General features: G+C 44.7%; 1 protein-coding gene across 1 annotated transcript in view; it reads right to left on the minus strand.

The window, feature by feature from the left end:
- Window positions 1–4,158: 4,158 nt before the first annotated feature.
- Lyrm4 (LYR motif containing 4) overlaps window positions 4,159–26,510 on the minus strand; it is a 109,681-nt gene continuing 87,329 nt past the window's right edge. Inside the window, exon 3 of the mRNA XM_051170048.1 lies at window positions 4,159–4,780. Within this exon, the coding sequence (XP_051026005.1) occupies window positions 4,712–4,780 (69 nt within the window). The 3' untranslated portion in view covers window positions 4,159–4,711. The remainder of the gene's footprint in view (window positions 4,781–26,510) is intronic.

Genomic DNA, 26,510 nt, shown 5'->3' on the forward strand with positions numbered 1-26,510 from the left:
CAGCTGAGAATAGTTTACATTTGGAATTCTGGGGACTCTTTAGAGTATAAAAAATGCCAGAGCCTAAAGAAAAGCAGTGGCTGTTGGTCCCTCTGCTGCTGTTTTTGCTGGATTGTTAGGCTTGCCCCAAGGAACTCAATGCCCTTAATCAGCAGGGAGTATTCTAAAGAGATCTATGCCCCTCCTTTCCCTCTATCCTCTATCTTTCTTTCCTACCTAGTGTTGGGGTTGGAGGGATTGGGGTAGAAGGTAAAAGAACCCAGTAAAGTAACCAAAGAGTACTCTTACAGAGTTCAAGTCATATTTCTCAAGGACCGTTTTGTCTGTGAGTTTAAATCCCTGGGGGCGGGGGGAACGCTCCCAAATCCAGAGCACATTATCTTGAGCATAAGACGCTTTCCCCTACTGCTTTCAGGGGACTTGTCTTTTCTTTTCTTTTTCTTTCTTTCTTTCTTTTCTTTCTTTCTTTCTTTCTTAGCCTGGCACCAATACCTAAGGTGTCCTTTTAATCTAGAAGGCAATAGCAGCTGGTGTGAAGTACAGTGGTCCCTTGGTATCTGCAGGGGATTGATTCCAAGAGCTCCTATGGAGTTCAGAATCTGTGATGCTCATTTCTTACATGAAAAGGCATTGTATTTACATAGAACTTATCCACTCTTCTCTAGGTTTCAAATCATTTTTATGCTATCTACTACACAGTAAGTGGGTGCAAGTAATTGCCATACTGTGTTGTTAGCAATGTGCCTGCTTGGTACTGATGTGTTTCCAAGCCTTTTTCATTCTGTGGTTAGTTGGATCCATGGGTGTAAAACCTTGGGCTGTGGAGAGTGGACTGTACTTAACAACAAAAGAGCAGCTCGCTTAGTCACAAAATGTGATTTTGAATTTTCTTTAAACCTGATGTTTCATTCCATGCAATGTGTAACTCAATCTTGCACATCCACTAAAAACAAATGCAAAAACTGCAACAACAAAACTCACCCCCTTTTTGCTAAATGTAGAAAATATTCTCTCCAGGCAGACCTTCCTATGGGTACAAATTTGTTCTACAGAGCTTGAGGTAAATGATCTTTATGAAGGTTTTTTCAAACTGTTTTATGGCATGATTCAAGATAGTGCCTCCCTGGCATGCAGCGCTGGGAAAAAGGAAAAGCTATGTTCCCACTCCTTGGAAATAAGAGGCTTTCCATGTTGGGCAATGCTATGGAGAGAGGGGTTGGAGGTGACTGCTGCACAACAGCAGGAGAGGAACACAGCTATATACTGTTGCTCTAGAACCAGAGTCAGAGAACTAGAGAGGCCCACCAAATGCCATCCGAAGATCTAGAAAACGGCTGCTTGGTGTTTTTGCCCCCATAGAGGCAAACTTTTGGTGGCATTTCTCATCTGCCAGCTGCTGACAGTGATCCTTGGCGCCTTCAGAGCTGAGCGTACTCTGGGTGAGTTGAGACAGTCTGGTCTCATGGTGCAGCTTCTCCAGCACATTGCCTGGCTCAAGCTCTGCAGTTGGGGCTATCAGGCAAGCAGATGGCCGCATTACACAAACACAGTTAAATGCCACTTTCTCTCACGGTCTAGAATCAAGACAAAGTCTTTGCATTTGGGGAACACTGAATGTGAGGCTCTGCATGATTGTTTGTGGGCTTTTATGTCTCAATTCTCTCTCTCTCTCTCTCTCTCTCTCTCTCTCTCTCTCTCTCTCTCTCTCTCTCTCTCTCTCTCGCCGATTTCAAACACATAGCTAATTTGATCTAAGTGACAGGAATTAGATTTATACCATCAAGCCCTGGGTATGTCCAGATCCATTTATGAGGTTTAATTAACATGAAAGCAGCCAGCTGTCAACAGTTTGCCAAAAAAGCCAGGTTTATTCCATGATCATCTGTGGAAGCAATCCTGGGGGGGGGGGGAGTCTACTATGGAGCTGCCACTCTGCTTGCAATGTGACACTTTCAGGGGGATGACTTAGGGTGCTTAACAGTAACTTTAAATTGGGATCACTGTCCACAGCATGGTTGTGAATGACCACATAGTCTACTGATGCTCAGTGTAAAAAGCACAAGAACCGCCTCTTCCAGGGCTGGGTGACACCGCTCCATGAGCCAGCTGAAAGGGGAGAAGACACTTCCCGTATCACCTGTTTTTCACCCGGGCCAAATGCCCTGCTTATTGTATACTTCAGCTCCCAGGTATAGACCCAGTGGTATGAGATTTAGGACTTCCAGTGATTTTCACTACTCTTAGAGGTGTTCAAGACTTATTCTGACATCAAGAGTTGTACCGCTGGATGAATGAGAACAAAGCATGACACAGGTATGAAAATTCCAAAATGAAACCTGTATAGTGGTTTAGCTAAGAATGGACCCCATAGGCTCATATATTTGAATGCTTGGTCATCAGGGAGTGGCACTACTTGAGAGGGATTAGGCATGGCCTTGTTGGAGGAAGTGTGTCACTGAGGGTGGGCTTTGCGGTTTCAAAAGCCCCAGCCAATATGAGCATCTCTTTCCTCTTCTGCTGCCTGCGGATCCAGATGTTGAACTATGTTACTTCTCCAGCATCATGTCTGTCTGAGTGCTGCCATGACAACAATGGACCAAACTTCTGGAACTGTAAGCCAGCCCCAATGAAATGCTTTCCATGCTGTGGTCATGGTGTCTTCATAGCAACAGAACACTGGCTAAGACCCATTACTTTGCACACTAGTTTTACAAATTAAGAAAGCTGAACTGCAAAACAGATTGGCTGTCCACATCATGATAGAATCTGTACTGTACAGACACCAGGGTGAACACCTGTGACAGGCTCTATGTAGTGTGGGCTAGCTTAGAATTGTATGTAACCAAAACTAGCCTTGAACTCACAGTGCTCCTGTTTCAGGGTCACAAATGTGCAGCACCACATGTGGCTCTTGCATACTTTGTCCTGTACACATGTGTATATGTTCATGTGGGTACATATACATGCATGTGCATGCATATGGAGGCCAGAGGTTAATGCCACTGGGTTATCTTCCTTAATCATTCTCCACCCTCATTTTTTATGTATGAATTTTTTTTGAGACAGGGTTTCTCTGTGTATCCTTGGCTGTCCTGGCCTTGCAGACCAGGCTGGCCTCAAACTCACAGAGATCTGCCTGCCTCTGCCTTCCACGTGCTGGGATTAAAGGCTGATGCATGATCTCTTACTGAATCTGGAGCTGACCAATTTGGTTAGATGGGTTGGCCAATGAGCTCGTAGGTTTTGCCTGTCTGCTCCTCCACCACCATGGTTACCACTGGTGTGCCCAGCTTTTTAGATGGGTGCTGGGATTCCAAACTTAGGTCCCCAGGCTTGTGTGACAAGCACTTTACTGCACACGGACTCATCTCCCTGACCCTGGTTCCATGACTTTTAAGGTAGGGTGAGTCAGGCTGCTTGTACTCAGTTCACATGAATGCCACAAGAACTAAGGACACACTATCTTAGCTACTGTAGTAACTGTACTACTCACCTGCCTGTCCCAACTCTGACATGAATCCAGTGGGATAGATCCTTGAAAACTCCCCAGAAGTTAACAAAGTTATAAGGTGTGTGCCTTGTGTTTGGAAGAAATGGATTTTCTACAACATATGACATCTTTATACTGGGAAAGGATCAAAGGCAGTGGCCATTGTGCTGATTTGCTGATCCTCAGAGCCACCTGGAGAACTGTATTTACTTTTTAAAAATTAGTTTAATTAATTTTGATGTGTATGACTGTTTTTGCTGCATCTTTGTATATGTACCATGTATATACCTGGTGACCGCAGGAGCCCAAAGAGGGCATCAGATCCCTGGAACCTGAGTTGTAGATGGTTGGGAGCCACCATGAGGGTACTGGGAATTGAACCCGAACCTTCTACAAGAGCAAAATGTACTTTTTTTTAGTCTTTAAAAGTGTTGAGCCATCTCTCTAGCCTTGAGAACTGTATTTTAAACATCCCAATCTCTGGGTACTTCATTCCCTGGTGACTCTGAGGCATTAAACAGAATAGGTAACATGCACTCATAAGGCATTCCCTGTGTCCTTGGTGTTTCAGGGCTACATATAGCACTTCACAGACTTGAGTGTGCATGGCCTCCCCTGGAGATTCCAGTGCGCATGGGTTGCGGAGGGCTTCGGACCCTGCGGTTGTAGGGTTGAGTGGCTGGGCTGTACTTACCTCCTCGTCTTGATCCATGTCCTCATTACTTGCGTCTGAGCTGGTGCGTGGACTTGCCTTCACAAAAGCAATCATCAGATGATGGTGGGCCTTCCTTTGGGTTCCCACTTCTACTGTCCCTGCTTTGTCAGGAAATCAATGCACATTCAGTGTAATGGGTTTATTTGGTACAAAAGGATAAGGAGATAATTATGTTTATTGTCAAAGACCAAGACACAGAGTCTGCAAAAGCTCTATACAAATGTGGGTGAACTGTAAGATGGGGTGGAGTGGTGAGGAGACACGATAACATAGCATTATTCTGAGTGACTTTCAGCTCTTCATTCTGACACCAAACTGAGGATGCACAGCTATTTCTTCAGATTATGTCCGCGACAGAATACAAATGTGACTCAGTTTCTCAGCTCCTACAAGGCAGGCAGAGCAAGAGGCCATGTTCAGCCAGTATTGGGAGGTTCCACTCTCTGTAGAATGGGTGCTGAAGGTGGTCAGTTGTGCTGTGGAGGCTGTCTCCTAGTGCAGGGCGCCTATGTCCTGGGCTTCTCTTGATTCTCAATGATAAGCTTGTCAGTTGAATACAGTTGGCCAATTTGCACCTGAAGGAAAACAAAAGAAAGGGGTTACAAGCTGTTGGACTCTGTGAGCTATTTGGTTTGTGACAGAGCTTTGCTATGTAATTCAGGCTAGCTCTGGTCTGGCCATCCTTTTGACAGCCTTGCAGGTGCTGGGACTATAGAAGTGTGCCACCAGTCTGGTTTCATTTCTAACAACTACATGTAGTTGTCTGTCACAGCAGGCTGATGCCTCTGGAAAATGTTACATTACAGGGCAATGTTTATTCCCATGTGCCTTTGCTAATCCCCTTACTTTCTACCTCCGAGTCTCCTTGCTGTGGGAGGTTAGGATGACCCCCACACTTCTTTCAAATGTCACCATGGCCAGTCTTGGTATTTGGAGCTGGCAAAGCTATCTCCCAGGCTCCCTGGCTGCCGGTTGCAGGCAGAGCCATTCATGTGTAGAGCTTGCTATTCCATGGGAATTCCTCCTTTTACAGACTGCAGCCTGTGCTGTGCCTGTGCTCACAGGTTCTGCTCCCGGCGCTTCCTGCTCTTCTGTGTGTTCTTTTAACTATGTGCCTTTTGTTATCCCAGTGCCCCCATTATCTCAGATGCTAGAGCAGTAATGCAGGGCTGTCCCTTTCCTAAAACAAAGAGACGTTGGTTGTCATGGTTTCCCACTAAAGACACTTGGGCAATACTTGAAGGAACAAGCAGAACTGGGGAAGAAAGTGCTGAGCACGTCTGTCTGGGTCTCAGCACTTGGACACTCTCTATGGACCATCTGGGGCGAGAAATTGCTCTTTACAAAGACGAATGGGAGCATGCTCCCGAAGGCCAGGGCTGCCACCATGAGTGGTTATGTGTCAGAATCCAGACTCTTTCAAGGGCTCTTCCACCACTGCCCCTCCCCCAACAGGGTTTCTCTGTCTAGCTCTAGCTGTCCTGAGACTTGCTCTGTAGATCAAGCTGGCCTCAATCTCAGAGATCCACCCGCCTCTGTCCCTGAGTGCTGGGATTGAAGGCAGGGTTCTTTTCTCGCCTTTATGCTGTAGTTTAAAGAGAGGGATGACCAGGGCAAGGGAGTATGTCCTTAGCAAGGATCACTGTCAGTGTGGTTTGCTCCCATCAATGGTGGCAGCTGCAGAGGGCCTCCTGACTTCCCTGTTTTCCTACGCATTTGTCTTGGTCTGCATTTGAGCAGGCATCCACACAGGTAACATAATGGCTACATATCTACGTTCAGAGTGTGGAGGTGGGTATCAGTGCTCCAGTTGCCAGTAAAAGGATCTGGACAAGAATCACAGTGGTGAGCTTGCTTCTTTGTCTGTGGTCTTGTCTTCTCATCGACACAGGGATGCCAGGTGGACGGGAGCTGGGAAGCTGTGTTTCTCAGAAGCAGGAGTCTGAACAATTTGATGAGCATGGCTGCGAACTTCTTCAGGTCTGGGATTAGCTGGCTAAATTTTCTTGACAACATGAAATAGCTGCTGGTATACGGAACCATATGTCTTAATAGAAAGACCAGTGTTTTTTCTCAACCCCGAACGTTTGTAATATCTATTAGTAAATTGTAAAAATGTATATATTAATATATTTGTAAAATATATCAGTAAATTGTTTTCTGCTGTTTAAGTCATTAAGAAGCTGTTTCTGGATGCTGAGTTGACCCTGGCCCCATTTCAGACCCAAGCATATTTATCTTAGTGTCTCCCCAAAGACCCCTTGTCTACCCATCTCTGTGAGAAACATAAAGGAGAACAGAAACCAGCCCAAGAGTGAAGATGCCATGTTCTCAAGAACAGCAGAGAAGCTTATTAGAATAAATACCTCATGTCCCTGAACATAGCTGGGAGGTAAATCATTTCAGGCACCTTCCCAAAGCAAGACTTTGCTCCTGCTTATCAATAACCATGACACAACCCGAGAATGCCTGTGGCAGACAGCTAATCAGAAGTCTCACCGAAGAGTGGACATTCCATCCGAACCTTCTTGTAAAGCACACTCTTTAGTTGACTGTTTTCGTTCTAGGAGCTTCTCTAGCTGGTTTCTGCCGAATATTGAGCTGGATCTGATATCCTAGTCTTTTTGTTGTTTTATTTTTTTTATTCCTGCTTGCTGTATACTTAATAAATTTACTCCTTCAAAGCCAAAAGCATGGCTATTGTGTGTCATTCTCATACAAAACAGACCTACAAGTTCACTGTCAAATAGTTTTTAGAAAAATTAAAATACAAATAATTTTTTAAACAAAGTAACAAAATCAGTTTCTTGGAAAACATTTCTATAACTGACTACGTTACTTACAGGTCAATTTTGTGGAACTTGTTTTATATCTGGTTTATTTTGGAGCATTAACAGGAGTCTTTTTTTCTTCCTTTCTTTGCGGGGAGAGGTGGGGGAGGTTGTAAGACAAGGCCTTTCTATACAGCCCTGGCTGTCCTAAATTTTACTATGTGGACCAGGCTAGCCTTGAACTCACAGAGATCTCCCTGCCTTAATGTTGGGATTAAAGGCATACCCCACCACACCCAGGTTAACAAGTGCCCTTCTTGGCAGTGTTGATACACAGTGTCCTGTGAGTGATTGACAGAGTTTGCCATGCTCTTCTCAAGGCTCCTTGAGGACAGGCTTATGTAAGAGTGTTGTAACAGCTGTTCTACAAGACCGGGCTGCTGTGAGGCACTAAGTCACTGTCCTTGTGAGAAGCAGAGCCTGAGGACTGAGAAGAAATTCAGAGAGCAGCCAGTCTGATCTGCTGGATGCCCTTTTATGCTCAGCTTCTGCTGTGAATGCACTGTCATGTCTAGACCCATTGTGGATACTTCTGGCAAAGCTCCGCCATCTCAGAATGGCTCCAGTCTGGGTGTGAGCTGTGGCACTGGGCCACAGTCCCATTTCTACCTGCAGGAATGTTCTCCTTTTCCTTCCTCTTGTCCCCATATCTTTTTCTGTTAATGACAGTCCTGAGCACTGGTAGGTGGCCTTTACAGTCCCCCGTTGTTCCAACAGTCTGAGCTCTCAACTCTCATGAGTTCTCTGAGCCAATGCACCTGTGGTGTGAGGCCACTGAGCTAGTGGGGTATTTCTGTAGTGTGAGGTTTCTGAACTACTGGGGTACCTCTGTGGTTGTAGGTTCTGTAGCCAGGGGTCTTTTTCTGTAGTGTGAGGTCTGTCAGCTAGTGAGGCACCTATGTGATATGGGCTGGTAAGAATGTGGCCAGGGAAGAGACATCAGAGACATGGGGAAGGATGAATGTTCTGATGTACCTGGGTGTGGGGCTGCTTCCTCCCCTCTCCTGGCTAACCTTCTGCTGCCCACAGGACATCAGCTCAGGAGATAAGCCAGCAAATTTGCTCTTTTCTCCCCATAGCCGGCCGACCACATGTGGTCTGTGCTTAGGGCCTGTGTGAGGTGATGCGCTTAAGTCCATGTTGTTTTCCTCCTTCATGCCCTACTTTTGCTTAAAAGCCAGCATGATGAGTACAACAGTGCTAAGCAGACCACTGAGTCCTGAGCATGAAGGGCCTAAGGGCAAAGATCTGTAGTAGAGATGGAGACAGGAAAGGCTCACAGGTGTAAAGCCGGTCACCGTCACACCACAAATAGGCATTTGCTATCAAGAAACCTAGAGGACAGTCCCACTTGTCATTCAAGCTGAAGGATGAGAACCCTCCTGTTCTTGGCACTGAATAGGGTCCTGCCCTTGATCTGGCCCAATATAGAATTGCCTAGAGGAATACAAGTGAGACACCCAGAAGTCAGGTTAGACCTCTCAGTCAGTGACTGTAAAGCAGGGCCTCAGAGAAGCTAGAGCTGGTGCCGGGGTGGAATCACTTCAGCGGGAGGTACAGGCATGTGCAAGATCAGCAGTACAGAAACACAGGAGGGCTTGTTTCTTGGAAAATGCTAAAGTTAGCAAGGGCTCAAGTTGTAAGCAGAGAGATGGAAAGATGGGACAGAGAGAATAAATCAAGAACACATGGGCTGAATCATTCTGAAGAAGTGAGTGCCATTAAAACGTGGGTAGTGGAGAAGTGACTCAGACCTGTGGGGGCAAGAACCTCTGTTTCAGATCCATTTCTACTGCTGTGATAAATACTCAAAGAACATTATTATTATTATTGATATAATAATAAAAATATTGTTTTTTTATCATCATCATCATCTTCCTCCTCCTCCTCATCACCATCATCGGTTTTTCCAGACTGGCAGTAGTGAGCAATGCTTTGGTCTAGCAAGCAAGGAGGGTATAAGATACAGGACAAAACAATGAAGCACAGAAATGGGCATCAACACTAGCAAGATGGAGACTGATGTGTGCACATAAGCCAACATCATAGGAACAAAGGAGTCACAAGGCATGGCAGGGTGGCTACACTACTCTCTGTCCAGGTCCTGCTCCTCTTCAAGTGTCATTCACTTATGTTATGTTGTGAGTTATCCATCATTGTAACAGGTGCAGTTACTCTAAAAATTATACATCTGTGTTACTGAAGTGAGATCATCACAATGGACAACTGTGGACTGTTTCTTTTCCCTTTTTAGGGTCAATGTTTTGATTTAGAAGTTTATACAGTCTAGTTTCCCTTGTAGCTATAGATACTCACAGACATGCTGGCTGACATCACTGGTGGATGATCTGGCTATGGGCTAGATAAGTGCTCTACCATTGAGCCAATCCCCTAGCTCAGTGGTTCTCAGCCTTCCTAATATAGTTAGGGCCCTTTAATACAGTTCCTCATGATGTGGTGGCCCCCAACCATAAAATTATTTCATTGCTACTTTATAACTGCAATTTTACTACTGTTATAATTAGTAATGTAAATGTATGATATGCAGGATATCTGATATGTGACCTCTGTGAGAGGGTTGCTTGACCCACAAAAGAGTTGTAACCCACGGGTTGAGAACCACTTATTGCTTTAGCTCAAAGGCAAGTTCTTCAATACTTTGCCTTCATTCTGCATGGCTTTGCCACTCCTCACTTGGTGTGCTAGTTTTATATTTAATGACATAAGCTAGAGTCATCTCAAAGGAGGGAAACAACTGAGAAGATGCCTCTATAGGGTCTGGCTATAAGGCCTTTTCTTAATTAGTGATTTATGGGAAAAGGCCCAGCCCACTGTGAAGTGGCACCAGTCCTGGGTTGGTGGTCCTGGGTTCTATAAGAAAGCATGTTGAGCAAGCCAGTAAACAATATTCCTCCATGGCCTCTACATCAGCTCCTGCCTCCAAGTTCCTTCTGTTTGAGTTCTTGTCCTGACTCCCTTTAATGATGAACAATGTTAAGGAAGTGTAAGCCAAATAAACTTTTCCCCTGAAAGTTGCTTAGGTCATGGTATTTCATCACAGCAAAGGTAATCCTGATTATGAGACGTGGCCTTCTTTCTCTTTGGTATATGAACTGGGTGGCTGGAACACCAGCAGCTTTCTGGCACTGTGAGAGAAGTCAGGTCTGGGAGTCACATGCTAAGAACGAGGGTACAGAGAAGTCCCTGGGTTCCAGATGCTCATGGAGTTGCCCTGTGCTCTTTTTTTATGTTTAAAAGATATTGGTATTTTGATTTTGTGTTATGCAGCTAAAACCAATTCATAAGTTTTAGTTTTTGAGCATATGACTGAAGGGGCGGGGAGAAGGTTGGTATCAAGAAGGAGGTAGAGCCTATCCGGTTTATAATACGTGGAAGGTGTCCCTATGACTGAGATGCTACTAACAGATACTAGCAGTGTTCCAAAGTTTAAAAACATCACGTAGGGACTCATGAAAGATTTTCCTCCTTACATATTTGATTGCATCATTGTACACAGCTATTGGTATTTTGGTGGGATTTTGTTTTGTTTTTTGAGACAGGGTTTCTCTGTGTAGCCTTGGCTGCTCTGGGCTTGCTTTGTAGACCATGCTGGCTTCAAACTCACAGCGATCTGCCTGCTTCTGCCTCCATATGCTGGGATTAAAAGTGTGAGACACCACGCCCAGCTTTTGGCAGGATTTTCTGGAAGGGGGTCCCGAAATTGGACTCAGGGCTTTGCACATTCTATGCAAATGCTCTGCCATTGAGCTACATACCAGTTTGTTAATTTATATATAGGTTTAAATGTGTAGGGGATGTAACTGATTTGTACAGTGTTTTCCAGAATGAAAAATCCTGCATTCAATCCTTAGAACTGCACAAACCAGGTGCACACCTGTTATCCAGCACTTGGAAAGTGGAGGCAGGAGAATCAGATGTTGAAAGTCATCTGTGGTACATATTGATCTCTAGGTCCAGTCTGGGCTACATAAAACCCTGTCTCAAAAAGACAAAAGCAAAACCAACCAAACCAAAGAAAGTGCGTATGGACACAAAACAAAATATTTAAATTTGGAATAGTTGCATGTTCATTCTACTTCATGTTATGATCATTCACCAATATCTGCTCACAGTCTCTTTCAAGAAAGATTTATTTTTAAGTGTGTGTGTGTGTGTGTGTGTGTGTGTGTGTGTGTGTGTGTGCGTGCATATGAATGCATATGCCCATAGGGAGTTTCAGGTGGTTGTGAGATAACCCAATGTGTGTTCTGTGTCCTCTGCAAGAGCAGGGAGTACTCTTAACAGCTGAGCCACCTATCCAGCCCCTGAATGAGTATTTTCAAGAGCAGCAGTACTTCATTATAAAGAAGTGTCATAATGTGTTTAGTTGTTGCACATCATGAACATGTAGCCTGCTTCTGGTTAATATGTGTGTGTGTGTGTGTGTGTGTGTGTGTGTGTGCGCGCGCGCGCACGCACGCATCTAATTTTTTGTTGTTGTTGTTAACCTAAGTTTCTAGAGGCAGAGTTACTGGGAATAAGTATGACATTCTTAGGGCTGCCTAAGGTGCTTCCAAATTGCTTTCAAAAGAGGTTTTCTTGTTTTTCCAACTGATGCTCCCTCTGGTGGCCTGTCTGAGGGCTTCAGTGATTCAAGCCTGTGACTAATGAGTCTTGCCCCACATAACTTGCCTGGGTATGTAGAGCAGAACAAAGGCATTTTCTGCTGTATTCCTAATGAAAGCCCCTGCTCTGACAGTGAGCCTGAGGCAAGCTTCACAAACCCCACTAACGTAGGGCTGGGAAGCTGACAGAGGCCAAAAGAACTAACTTACAATCTACTTTGACAAGCATCAGGTTTTTATTTTTATCTTTTTATTTAATTGATTTATTCAGATTACATCTCAATTGTTATCCCCTCACTTGTATCTTCCTGTTCCTCCTTCCCTCCCTCTTTCACCCTATCCCCCTCCCCTAGGTCTATGACAGAAGGGGACCTCCTTCCTCACCATACGGTCACAGCCTATCAAGTCTCATCCTGGTAGCCTGCTTATCCTTTCTCTGAGTGCCACCAGGCCTCCCCACCAAGTGGAAGTGGTCAAATATGGGGCACTGGAGTTCAGGTCAGAGTCAGTCCCCGCTCTCCACACAACTGTGCAGATTGGCTAGATCTGCATAGGGGTTCAGTGCTTACTGCATGTATTGTCCTTGGTTGGTGCTGTAGTTTGAGCAGAGCCCCTGGGTCCAGATCTGCCCATCATGATGTTCTTCTTGTAGGTTTCTAGGACCCTCTGGATCCTTCTATTTCTCCATTCTCTCATACTTTTCTCACCTAGAATCCCAATAGGGAGTCCCTGCATCTATCCCAATCTCCTGGTAAATGAAGTCTTTCATGGGCCTTCCCTTTCGGGCTAGTGTCCAATTATAAGTGAGTATATACCATGTGAGTCTTTCTGGGTCTGGGTTAACTCACTCAGTATGATCGTTTCTAGTTCAACCCATTTGCCCACAAATTTTAGGATTTCCTTGTTTTTAATAGCTGAGTAGTATTCCGTAGTGTAAATGTGTCACAGCTTCTTTATCCATTCTTTGAGAGACATTTAGGTTGTTTCCAGGTCCTGGCTATTACGAATAAGGCTGCTATGAACATGGTTGAGCATATGTCCTTGTTGTGTGGTGGAACATCTTTTGGGTATATTCCAAGGAGTGGAATAGCTAGCTCTTGAGGTAACACCACCAAACCAAATAACCCAATTAAGAAGTGGGGCGCAGAAATAAACAGAGAATTCTCAACAGAGGAATATCAAATGGCTGAGAAACACTTAAAGAAATGCTCAACATCCTTAGTCATTAGAGAAATGCAAATCAAAACGACTCTGAGATTTCATCTTACACCCATCAGAATGGCTAAGACAAAAAACTCAAGTGACAGCACATGCTGGTGAGGATGTGGAGAAAGAGGAACACTCCTTCATTGCTGGTGGGAGTGCAAACTTGTACAATCACTTTTGAAATCAACTAAAAAAAAAAAAAAAGGCATGGTCTCTCTATGTAGCCTTGGGTAGCTTGGAACTCGCTCTGTAGTCTGTAGACCAGGCTGGTCTCTAGCTCTTAGAGGTCTGCCTGTCTCTGGCTCCCAAGTGCTGGGAGTAAATGTGTCTGCCACCACCACTTGGCTATCAGGTTTTAAAAGTCCATTTTAATTTTCAGTGCTGGGATAGAACCCAGGGCCACGTGCATGATATATTAGAGGAGTGTTGTACCCTTGAGCCATACTCCCAACTCTGAAATAAATTCATTCAGTTGTGTAATTTTATGGCTTGGGCTGGGGTTTATGCAATCAGACTTTGATAATGTAAATAGTACTAAGTGTAAAGATGAAGGAGAGTGCCTGTCTAGAATCTTGTCTACGCTGCAGTCCTCCCACAGCTGCTCACTGTCTCTGTCTTTGAATGCCTCACACGCTGCCATCAGACTGTGGGTCTCTTGAGTTCTGTGCCTCGCTGTCTAGTTTACTATCAAGAGAGGCTTCCCTTGATATTTACTCTAGCAAAGCTGCCCACTTTTTGGGCCAGAGGTTGAGGCTTCCCTGGTCTCCTCTGTAGATGGAGCTCTCTTCCTGAGAGCATGACAGGGATGACAACACTCACATGATGTTCACACATCCCGTGCTGACTTTAAATGAGCCTGTTTCAGTGACAATTGAGAGGAAGAAGCAGGAGGGGATAGAATTATTTAATTGCATTGCTCTCACAGTCACAACTCATGATAGGGCAGGCAATGTGGTCAGTATCCAGTAAGTGCCGTTACCTACCACATAATGATGTTCCGATCAAAGACACATGCCCTATGTGATGGTGGCCCTATAAGATCATATTGTCTAGTGGCACTGTAGCCATATTAGTTTGTGTGATTCCACAGTAATAAAATGGGCTAAAGACGTATTTCTGAGGACATACCTATCCTATCATTGTAAAGCACGGCTCTACTTGGTAACTGGCTATAAGATTCTATGCTGGTTACTGTGATAAAAAAAGCAATAGGACAATCACTTCCTGAATCAAGAACATCCACTGATAAGAGATCCAAATATTTTATAGTTGGCTGAGCAGAGTCTTATGTCATAGTACAGGGTTACAGGGATTAATGTAGAGCAATTATAGAAGAGATAAGGGGAATTCTGAGTTCACACAGGGAGGGAATTTCAAACAGCTATCTCAATGAGTGCTACAGAGCTGAGCCCACCAATGTACATCTTACTGTGCTGCTGTATCTTTTGGAAGGCTGCAGCACTGATGGCACAGCATGTTGCCACTGGGCTGCAGGTTAGAGGGCCTGGTCAAGGGAACTAAGGATGTGCAATTAGCAGTTTCAATTTACAGCCCCCTCAGAATCCAGAATTGACTTCCACAGCCAGGTCAGACACAGTGCATAAATTGTCCATTGAAATGGATCACAGTCTTGTATAAACTTTGGGAATTGGCACTGGAGTCTATTAGAAAAGTACAGATTATTCAACTGCAAGTAGGTGCGGGGCACTGAAACATTACATAAAGATGCTGCTGGAGAGGAAGAAGCAGAGTCCAAGAAAACAGATCTTAGTTGTTGAGGTCTTTACTGCTAACTCTTAGGAAGTGATGATGTGCTATCGCTCTCCAATGCATCTGAGGCTCCAGGGCTGGAGAGCTGCGCCCAGCAGTCAGAAGAGGGGTAGAGAGACCTGCCAGTGGAATGGACCTGCCCTGCCAGGAATCCTAAACCCACCCCTGACACTTCCTGCTTGTTTTACAGAGTAGCAGGGAATCAAATGAGATAATAGTTATGGGAAGCACTTAGCAACTGTTCTAGCTACTCCCAGAGTACAAATACAGGGAGGCACAAGGCACGTGTGTGTTAAATGTTATTTATGTGCATCACCCATCTCAGTTATGATGTACATCAACTTTAGGAATTGTCAAAGGCCTCCCTCTTTCTTCCTGAAAGAGCCTATAAGTCTGTATTGATGGAAGGGAAACATTAATGTTACTGATGATAAGGCCATGTGGCTCTGGATATGACTTTTTGGGTTGAACTTGAGAAATGACTGCTACGCTGGTTCTTATCTTCACTAGGGCTGTGGGGTCCTTCCCAGCAAGGGCCTTTGTACTCACAGCTGGCTTGGTGAAAAGGGAGTGCATAGACACTGGAAGTGAGAAGGGAGATGAGGACTTCCGGCTTTGCTGGTAAAGTCCAGGCTGGAACATTGCTGCTCACTTCCTTGAGCTTAGTAAAGCAAGTGGCAAGTGCTCCTCACAAGCACTGTGATGATACCATTACTGCCCATCTTGAGGAAAGTGACAGTGGCATCTAATGAGATTTTGATACATGCCAGGCACTGCTCTCGTGCTCAAGTACTTCATGTAAGAGAACATAACTTGTTCTGCTTTAATATTCATTTTGGAAGGCACACTTTTGCTCTTGTGAGTATGTCCTTCCATTTCCTATACTGAAGCCAGTATGGCAGCGATCAACACTGAACATATGATAAAAGCCAGTATGGTATGAAATGTCACACTAACCAAAATATAACCTTAATAAGAAATGTGTGGTGACGAGGCAGCTCTGTGTGTAAAGGTGCCAGGCCTGGCAACCTTAGCGTGGTAGGGAAGAACTAATCTTGCATGCTATCCTCTGATATTTACATGCATGCTTGTAGCATGGGTCTGTGTGCTATAAATACACACCCACACACCCACACACAAAGTTAATAGTATTTAAAAACAGAAAGAAATATGTGTGATCTTCAGGAATAAACTAAAAAATAACTGAAAAATCTAGGCTAGATGTGGTGATGTATTCCTATAGTCCCTGCACCCAGGAGGCAGTTTGCCAGGCTGGGATACAGTGTTCTTAGGGTGGCTAACACTATATACATATATATACACATATACATATATATACACATATACATATATATACACATATACATATATATACACATATACATATATATACACATATACATATATATACACATATACATATATATACACATATACATATATATACACATATACTTTAACTGTCAGAACCTTTCACACTGGACCTTGTTGAGAATTAGCTGACAAACACACTGACAAATCCTATTCTTGGGGGCTTGGGACTAGACTTGAAGGGGTTACTGAGAACATGTCTCTGAAGTATCCTATACAGCCTACACACACACACACACACACACACACACACACACACACACACACACACACTGTCTTAGAAAGCTAAAATAACAAAATTATCCCTCTGCCTATACTTAGAAATTTAGAATACCCTCTCCCCCGCAGGGCTTCAAATTATAGCTCCGGATTAACCTACAACTAGCTATGTAGCACTGGCTGGCCTCAAACTCCTGGAAGTCCTTCTGCTTTAGCCTTACAAATGCTTGGATTACAAGTGTGAGCAATTGCGCTCAGCTTCTAAAACAGATTTTAATGAAATGTGAGCTAAGCCATGCTCATGGAAAGGAATTATTTATTTGGATGATAAGAAAGAAGAGATTGAGTCTACTTGTACAGTACATGCTTACAATACCAGCATCAAGTTGAGGTGGAAGGACTGTGAATTTGAAGCCAGCCTGGGCTGTACAGAAAGACTTGATTCAGAGATAAAACAAAACAAAGTACCAAACAAACAAAATAACAAAGACAATGATGTCAAGACAGAGAACAAATTGAAAATGAAAATCTGACATTTTTGCGTGGTGCTCACCAGAGGTGAAAGGCTAACTGTCAGAACCTTTCACACTGGACCCTGTTGTGAATTAGCTGACAAACACACTGACAAATCCTATTCTTGGGGGCTTGGGACTAGACTTGAAGGGGTTACTGAGAACATGTCTCTGAAGTATCCTATACAGCATTAAATATACAACATATATTGCTCAATACATTTCTGTTCATTTTAATCTAAAAATGTTTCTCCCAAGGTGGTCATGAATTTCTAGGAAGATACACTGAATTTATCCCATACTTTCAAACACTCAGTTTCAGAAATATTTTAAAGCTCTCTCACTGTCTCAATATGGCTACAGTTAACAGGGGATTTGGAAGGCAGCAAACACAACCAAACCCCTCTCAGCCATCAGTTAATGAATCTTCTATGAAATTCCAGCTTGAGGCCTCTTCTCAGAGGACAAGTGCCCATCTGCCCACTCTCAGTGGCCTGTACTACAGAGGGCAAGCACAGCAAAGCCAGGCAGCTTTTCCAACTGTGCAATCTGTTTCTCTGTGTAACTGCTCCTAGCAAGAGTAATGAATAGGGTTGGAGGTGGAGCTCATGGGTAGAGCAATTGCTTGGCAATTTTCAGGTGTATAATTATCAGCAAGGAAAAAAAATTAAAAAAGAGCAAATACATTCCCTTCCTTATATGGCATCATAGCTAGTAAATTAATGTTGTTATTCTTGCTCTTAGGGACTGGTACAAGAGTGTGTGCTCTCATTAGCATGTCCATGCATCCTGTTTACACTGCCTGTCCCTGCAGGACTAGTGATACACAGCAATCTTTCAAGTATCCTGTTTTGGATGAGAATGACATGGTTTGAGAACTCTCACCTGCTGTCACCAGCTTTCCAGGCCATCTCTTTGCCTGCATGTCTGATGTATAGTTACAGAAGTAAGCCCACCATGTGAAGGCTTTTTTTGGTGTGTGTTTTGGGGGAAATGTAACTATTTTAAGGGACTGCAGAGAACTATGGCCTGGAAGGAGCCTGAAGTCAAGCCAGAAGGCTTCCCATTTTAACCATCTTTGGGTTCCTGCTATTGGGACAGGTTACCTTTGAATGGACGCATGGCTTACCTTTTCCACATCATGCATCATAGTCAACATTAGAGGTGGTCATTAGGGAAGCCATGGGATGAGGGAAGCGGGTAAGACACTGCTCTTTTCTTGATTGACATCCTTGGGTGATAAATGATAGGGATTATAGTTATCTAAGGAGATTTGTGTCACACATTTACTCTTACTATTATTATTGAACGAGTACTGTTTAAGACGCACGCATGCACGCACACACGCATGCAGTCCCAGAGTGAAGTACCTCCCTACCAAGTCCTTCTAGAATTTAAGGCGCTACAAAACAAATGAGATGGAGAGAGACTGCAGATTATGGTGCTGCTGGGAGAAACAGGCCGGTGACTGCTTGCGGGTCTGCTTGTGGATGCTTCCAGCTGCTTGTCTAGATCAGCGCTCAAGCTGGGAAGGTGGTTAAGAACAGGAGACAGGCACTTGTTCTTCTAGTATATTCTCTCACCTCTGCTGGGGTGGGGTGGAGCTGGTGAGGCTTGGACAGTGGACACAAACATGCCAAGCTGGAGTCCCTAGGAGCCCCATGGAACATTACATAACAGGCTCTGTGAAATGAAAGCATCCAAACAGTAGACCCAACTCAGGCACCCAGCCCTTCTTGGAACTGAACAAAACCTGAGACCCAAACATCACGTCAGAGTCAAACCTGGTGCTTTGCCAGGTATGGTGACAACAGAGTCTGGGCGCACTGCCAGAGACAATGTTCCACAGGAGGTCATGCTCCTGCACTAAGGGTGAGACCCAAGCTTGGTACACATCAACCCCTGAACTACCCCTTCAGGACACCAGCACCTCAGCAGTAGGCCCTGCCCTGATACAGTTAGTGGCAAGGCTGTGCAAATGGCTGCCATCCTTCCTTGGTTACAGGCCAGAATGAGCAGACTCCTGACTATATGCCTGTTCCATGCTCTGAGGGCTATCTCTGACAAACACTACTATTTATCTTTTTAGGATGGATGAAAAGGCAGGCTCAGAGAAGCTGCTCAGGGCAAGGGTCCACCCTGCTTGGCTCAGACCACTGCTGATCCTCTGGCCTGTCTCTGCTTCAGCGGCTGTCTGTTTGCCATCTTTACCAGCTGATAACTGCCCAGCACCTTACTTTGCTGGACAGTGGACAGTTGTGTTGTCTGCACTGGTTTATGTCATTCTCTACGTTTTGGACTTTGTGGACTTCCAGAATTGAGGGGTCACAGTCAGTTTTGAACACAGCAGCACCTAGGCCAAGGTTAAAGCCTCACAGAGGAGTCAGTGCTGAAAGACTGGGTAGGAGCCAGGATCACATTCATTTTCAGATTCAGGCCTCTGAAATGCACTCATTGCTTGCTGCGTTCAAAAGCTGCCTGGGGGAAGTTTGATGAAAAACTCCGATGATTCACAATGAGTGTCCTCTTTTCTGCTTGGGTTCAATCATTTTGTACATCCAGTGCTTTCTGGAAGTTTCTCTGGGTTCATTCTATCCCAAACTATTCCTAACAGGATGCTACAGGTGGCAGCAGCTCCCCTTCGTGTGCCCTCATGAGCTGACGTCAATGAGGCACATGCTAGAAGCAAAGGAACGGAAGTCTCAGTGGGCAGTTTCCTACAGCTGTTCTGCTGGCCATGCACAGCAGGTTACCCTGTCCTCAGGGCCCACAAGGACCTGTGAGTGACATCCAAGGACTTTGGGCATGTGGTCAGCAGCACTTACTTTCCAGGGCTTTAGTACTGGCAAGAATGACATTATAACCCAGGGTCGCTTCTGACTTACTGGCTCCCCTAGCTCTCTCCCTCTAGAAATCAGGCTGTGGAGCACATCACGTCAGTCACGGGGAGAAAAATACCAGTATAATCTAGACTGTCTGGCAGGCCTCAGAAGGGCCCCAGTCCTATGTAAGGTCCCATTCCAGCTCCGTGGCAAGGAGACAGCAGCTGTGCTGGAAGCATTCAGAAAAGCTAGTCGGGAAATGCAGCAGCAGCATGGGCAAGGGGCAGAATAGGCAGAACACAACCTCTATTAACACTTCTTGAGTGCTCTCCCAGGACCCCCAGGAGACATTTGAGATCATGTGTAAGATTCTTGCTTTTCCTGAAATGTCTGGGCAGAGAAGACACTTGGCTAGGGGCTAGAGCAAGGCTATCTATACATGACTTGTGAAAATGTCAAACTATACCATCCCCAAGTAAACAGCTGCTCTCTATGGCCACACATTTTCCACATGTTTGGCCCTCACATTTCTTCTGTCTTCCTCCTCCCAGATGCCCCACACTTACAGCTCTCACTTGTCACTGTTCCCTTAATCCTCTTTCCAGTTTGAACATCTTTCATTCAAAGTGGTCATGCCTAGGCCTCAAAGAGAGTGCAATGTTCTGTATATAACCCATAGGGGAGGAGCTCAGAAGGAGTGTAGTTTGTGAGGACAGGCTGCTGGTCACAATGCTCAGACTCCCTTCTTTTCAAGGGAAGCAAGAACCATGTGGCCCTTAGTTTGCTATGGGAGTTATTCTGCATAGGGCAGGGGAGAGGGCAAAAGTGGAGCCTGAAATGCCTACAGCCCTCTGATGGGACCAGGGTTTTTGCTCACTTGGGTCAGCCTACTGGTGTAGGCTCTCTGGCCCTCCTCAGCTCTTCTCCTTAGCCAAGCTCCAGGTCCTGGAGCTAACTCAGTATTTAGAAAATTCGCTGTGGACTTTGTAGGGATTAACACCCTTAACAAGGTCTTCCAACTAGACACCAAGTGTGGTGTTTTGAATAGGAGTGACCCTCATAGGCATTTATATATTTGAACACTTGGTCATTAGGGGTGGTGTTACTTGACAGGGATTAGGAACTGTAGCCTTGTCAGAGGAAGTATGTCACCGGGGGTGGGCTTTGGGGTTTCTAACACTCAAGCCAGGCCCAGAGTTTGTCTCCTGCTGCCTGCAGATCCAGATGTAGAACTATCAGCTTCTCCAGCACCATGTCTGCCTGTCCTTAGGGCCCATAAGGAGCTCTGAGTGACATTTAAGGACTTTGGGCAGGTGGTCAGCAGCACTTACAGGGAGCTGCTCTGCTTCCTGCCCTGCTGACAATGGACCAAGCCTCTGAAACTGCAAACAGACCCCAGTTAAATGCTTTCTTTATTAAGAGTTGCTGGGATCACTGTGCCTCTTCACAGCAATAGAACCCTGATCAAGACACCAAGTAAGAGAAGCATCAATACTTGGAAGGATACTTGGGCTTCTAGCAGAGGTGTCATCCTCCGTAACCTACTGGCCAAGTCTTGTTTCCCTAGTATCCCAGGGTCACTAAGACATGTGGCTAATACAACCCTGGCCTCATGGAGCTGACCTTCTCATATTGGAGACAATTACATAAACTGCATAAAGTAAATGACAGAAAGTGTATAGTATTGAGGGACAAATAATGTGAGAGAACAGCTAACATAACCTCTGGGTTGTCACAGGGACTCAGGCACCTCATGCTGCACTGCTGAGAGTGGGCCGGAGGTGGGTAGGGAAGGCTCCCTCCACAGAGGCCATCAGTGCCAGCATGAACAGCATACTGGGACTTATAGTGCTTTGGAGGTTAAATTGTGTACTCCTGCTGATGTCCTTGAGGCTGTGCTTCCCACCTAGAGGAAGCCCGATATGTTGGTTACTTTGTTGTGGCTGTGATGAAATACCATGGCTACAATCAACTTATGGAAGAAAAGGTTTACTTGGGCTTACAGTTCTGGAGAGGTGGGGTCCGTAACAGCAGGAGTGGCAGCAGGACAGGATGCTGGCTGATCACATACATTCCTGTCCACATGCAGGAAGTAAGGCGAGGCTTAAACCTTCCAAGCCAGTGACATACTTTATCCAGCAAGACCCCACCTCCTCAGGTTACAAAATTTCCCAGTGCCACTACCTGGGGATCAAGTGTTCAAATACATGAGCCTATGGGGCAGATTTGTCATTCACACCACCACAGCTGAGTCAGGAGGAAAAAAGAAACGTTAAGAAGAGGCAAAGACATGGGAACGGTTAAGTATTTTTTCTTGTTTTGTTTTTGGCTTTGTTGAGATGGCCTCACACTGAAGCCCAGGCTGACCTGGTAATTCCTGTGAAGTGCAGACTGACCTCAGAGCTGGGACCTTTCTGCCTCTGCCTCTTATGTGTTGGGATTATGAGCCTGAGTGACCACACCAAGCAGCCCTAGCCATTCACATTTAGCTGCAGCTGTGATTCCAGCTTCTGAGATAGTGTTTGCTGTGTGGTGATAGAGTGCTCACTGTCAACATGAAGCAAAGCTTTCACTTCAAAGAAACAAGAAGTGTTTACTCTTGAGCCATCTTTGCCCCAAATACCATGTTTTATTGTTAAGAGCAAAAGAAACCCAAAGAGGTTTGCAAGCAGGTTGCAAGAGGGTTGGGAAATCTCTGAAGTAAGGTTCACGCGCTGATAGCGTTCTTAGCTTTTGGGTTAATGGTTACTAATGAAATTATCTCTTAATGCCTCCCAAAGGGTTTCACATGATAGTCACAAGGACGTTAAATCAGGCAAATGTGGCATGAACAGATATTAATGGAACTAAAGATAGCATAAGATATTTTGGCTCTGGATTTGCATTATTCCAACTCTCCTCAGACTGCTCGGGTCAGCCAGCCGTGCAGAATCTAACACAGGTGTGGCTTTCTCCCCATGAGCTTCAGTTCACATCAGTTAGTGGGCTGGGTTAGCTCAGTGTCAGAGCACTGCCTGGCATGCTGAAGGCCCTAGGTTCATGGAGGTGGGGTGGATTTTAAGTAGTAACACCAGGCAGCAATCAGAAGGTTTGTGCAGAGGAAAAGGTGGCTGATGGTTATGGATTGTGGTTCTTTGTTTTAATTTTTTTTTACATAAACTTTTAAATCATATATTCACAGGATTAACTAAGATTATGTATGTAGATTAAATGACTTAAGCTTAGAAATAAGCTTCAAGTAATCCAAATATTAAGTTTTTACTCCATGAAGTTTGATAAACACATTTACCTGTGTAGATAATGGCGATGGCATTGGTGATGGTGAGTGACTTAGTCAGTGCTCTATTGCTGTGAAGAGACACCGTAACCAGGGCAACTCTTATGAAATAAACCATTTAATTGGAAGTTGGCTTACAGTTTCAGAGCCTCAGTCCATTATTAGCATGGCAGGGAGCATGGTGGCACACATGGCCCTGGAACAGTACCTCATAGGGTTTGCAGGACCTCTGTCCAGGCTCTTCTGCCTTTCATGGTCTCTACTGAGAAGTTGGGTGTAGTTATGATAGGTTTGCCATCGTATGTTACTCGGCCTTTTTCTCTTGTCGCTTTTAATATTTTGTCCTTCTTCTGTATATTTTGTGTTTTTATTATTATGTGGCGGGAAGATTTTCTTTTCTGGTCTATTCTATTTGGTGTTCTATAGGCCTCTTGTATGCTCATATGCATCTCCTTCTTCAGATTGGGGAAATTTTCTTCTATGATTTTGTTAAAGATATTTTCTGGGCTGTGGAGTCGGGTGTCCTCTCTTTCCTCAATACCTATTATTCTCAAGTTTAGTCTTTTCATGGTGTCCTTGATTTCATGGATGTTTTGTGTCAGGAAATTTTCAGAGTTAGCATTATCAAACTATGGCACCAGCCAAGGATAATATAGGCAGTAAACTTCGAACCCCTACCCAGATCTAGCCGATGGACAGGACATTCTCCACAGCTGAGTGGAGACTTTCACACGAACTCTGGTGCCCCATTTTTGACCACGTCCCCTTGATGGGGAGACCTGGTGGCACTCAGAGGGAGGATAGCAGGCTACCAAGAAGAGACTTGATACCCTATGAGCATATAGAGGGGGAGGAGGTCCCCCTCAGTCACAGTCATAGGGGAGGGGAATAGGGGGAAGGCGGAAGGGAGGAAGGAATGGGAGGATACAAGGGATGGGCTAACAATTGATATGTAATATGAATAAATTAATAAAATAGTAAAAAAAAAAAAAGAAAGAAAGAAAGAAAAAGTTAAAAAAAAAAAAAAAAAAACCAGCTCAGAGCTACATCCTGGTCCTTGGGCTAAGAGACTGGACCTGGCAAGGACTTCTGAAACCTCAAAGCCCACCCCCAGTGACATATTTTCCTCTGACAAGGCCACATCTCCTCATCCTTGTAATCCTTGAACCTTCCCTTTAGCAGCTGGAGGTTGGCACATGTGAAGGGATAACCATGGAAACCAGAGAAGTTACTCCAAGTTGCTTTTTGCAGTGTATCTGCTGTGTGGCTGGAAATAGGCTCCATTCCCGGGTAGCATAGGGAGTAAGGATGGGTTGTCATTACTGTAGTGATACAGCTTTGAGTTCCAAGGTACCTTTCTTGGCCAGGGTAGATGGGTCTCATGGACTTAGGATGCCAGCAAAAGTCACCCTGAGACAATGGTGTCATGTAGACACTCAGGAACAAGCAGGCAGAAGGTAGACTCTATTAAGGAGATTTTTTTAAATGTGAGAAATTAAAGAAAGTGGAGAAAGGCCTAAGATTATTTTCAGTTATTTTATTTTATTGTATGTGTGTTTGTGAGCCACATGCATGCCTGCCACCTATTGGATGCGATGGGAATGGAGTTAGAGGCGGTTATGAGGCATCATGTGGGTGCTGGGAATAGAATCTGGGTCCCATAAAAAAGCAGTCAGTGCTCATAGCCACCAAGCCATCTATCTAGCCCCAGGCCTAAGATTGATAAAGACTCAACACAGAAAGAAAGCAAAGCTCTTAGCACCAGTGAGTGGGGCTCCAAGCAGCTGATCACTGAGGGACTTTGAATGTAGACTTGGTTTGAGAATTATGAATAATTCTATTAGCCTGTTAGAAGGCCCCACACTCTCTGCCTGTTCTCCTGGCCAATTCAAGATAGTCATGCTCAGATCACATCCTGCTTTCCCAGTCAGGGGTGGCTGAGTCCACCTTTGCTCATTTCTGAAGCCCTTTGGTTGATCTTGACTTATCATCATTGGCTGTTAGTTGTGGCCGAGAAGTCTTGCTGGCTGTGCTCTTTGTTCTCACATGTGTTAGAGTGGCTTGTGCTCCATCACTGTTTCTAGTGGTTAATCTGGAGTCTCTCCTAAACTAAATGGAGGCTCTAGAAACTGGCCAAGAAAGGTTACTGGGAGTGTGGCCACAGGGAGCTATTAGAGCCTCCTCTTTTGCCCTCTGTCTTTGATTCCTGGCTGCCATGAGATGAACAGCCTTTCTCCAGCCTCTGTGGTCTGCAGTGAGATGTGGCCTCAGCAATGGTGCAAAAGCAAGGAAGCTAACCAAGCAGGGACAGACACCTCTGAGAGAATAAGCCCATACAAACCTTTCTTCCGTGTAGGTTGAAACTGACTAACATCCATACCTCTCTCCTGTGGGTTCCACAGACAGCTCCCAGACCTATCCCCAGTGCTTGACACAGTACTCATTCCCTCTCCGAGGAATGCAGGAAAGAATTCCAGAAGAGACTTCCTTGTCCAAGATCCCAGGTAGAGCCTGGTAGGATGAGAAGCCAGAGGGTAGGCTGGGTGCTAGTGAAGGTGACTCTGGCTCCCTTCCTAAGTGGCTTCTTCAGTAGTTTTGGATGTGGGTTTGGTCTTGACCTGTCAGTCTCAAATACAATCTGGTATATACACTGTCCTTTGGCCAATTTCTGATGAGTTTTGGCTTACACAGGGTAGATTATCCATTGCTCTCAGCAGCAAGAGGAAGAAAATCCTAACCCAGGGTCTAACTCTGACAATAATGCCTGCCAGTGTGACAAGTCCTATTCCAGGGTAATTTGTAGAGGCATCATCTTTTGCCTTTGCTGTGCTCAGTTTCTTCACTGCAGCGACATATTCCCATAACTTAGCTTTGGGACCCTAATAGGGAAAGCTGCAGAGTTTAAAACAATCTCAAGTGCTTTTAATATCCAGGGTTTGCTGATATTGTTACCAGTAGAAATATCGTAAATTGTGCTAAGGCAGAAGAGTGGCTCACCCAGAGGTGCAAGAACACAAACTTTCCTCTCTACTGGAAGATAGTGGAAGAAGAGGGCCTTTACACCTTTAGTTCCTTGGGAAGTGTCCAGACAGCGCAGGGACACCAGGGACTAGAAACAAATCCTTCAAGATGATGGGGAAATCACAATGCAACTGCTATAAATACTCACACATTTGAGGGATGCAAACTACAGAAAGATAAAGGAAAAGGAAATGTATATAAAAATAGCTACAGAACACTGTAAGAATGCTTTTGCACATTTATATCCCGAAGAAATGGATTCATATGCCCATACAGAAATGTATCCAAGGATATTCACAGAAGCACAATTCACAGCTATAAAGAAGTAGAAAGAACCCAAATGCATGCTCAGTGATGAAATGCCATAAAGTTTGCATACCCATATGGACTATTATTCAATCATAAAAGGAATGAAGTCTGGACCTAAGCTACAGCATGGATGAGCTGGATAACACTATGTTAATCGAAAGAAGCCAGACACAGAAGGTTACACATGTATGAGTCTTTTCATCTGTAATAGTTAGATCATGCAATCTGTAAAGACCAGATACAGTTTGGGGATGGATAGAGAAGAGGTAAGAATGAGGAATGACGGAATGTTTGTGGGTTTCTTGTATGAAATCCCTGAAAATGTTTCAAAATTGATTTTGT

The sequence above is a fragment of the Acomys russatus genome, chromosome 3 (genome assembly GCF_903995435.1).
Source record: "Acomys russatus chromosome 3, mAcoRus1.1, whole genome shotgun sequence".
NCBI classification, from domain to species: domain Eukaryota; kingdom Metazoa; phylum Chordata; class Mammalia; order Rodentia; family Muridae; genus Acomys; species Acomys russatus.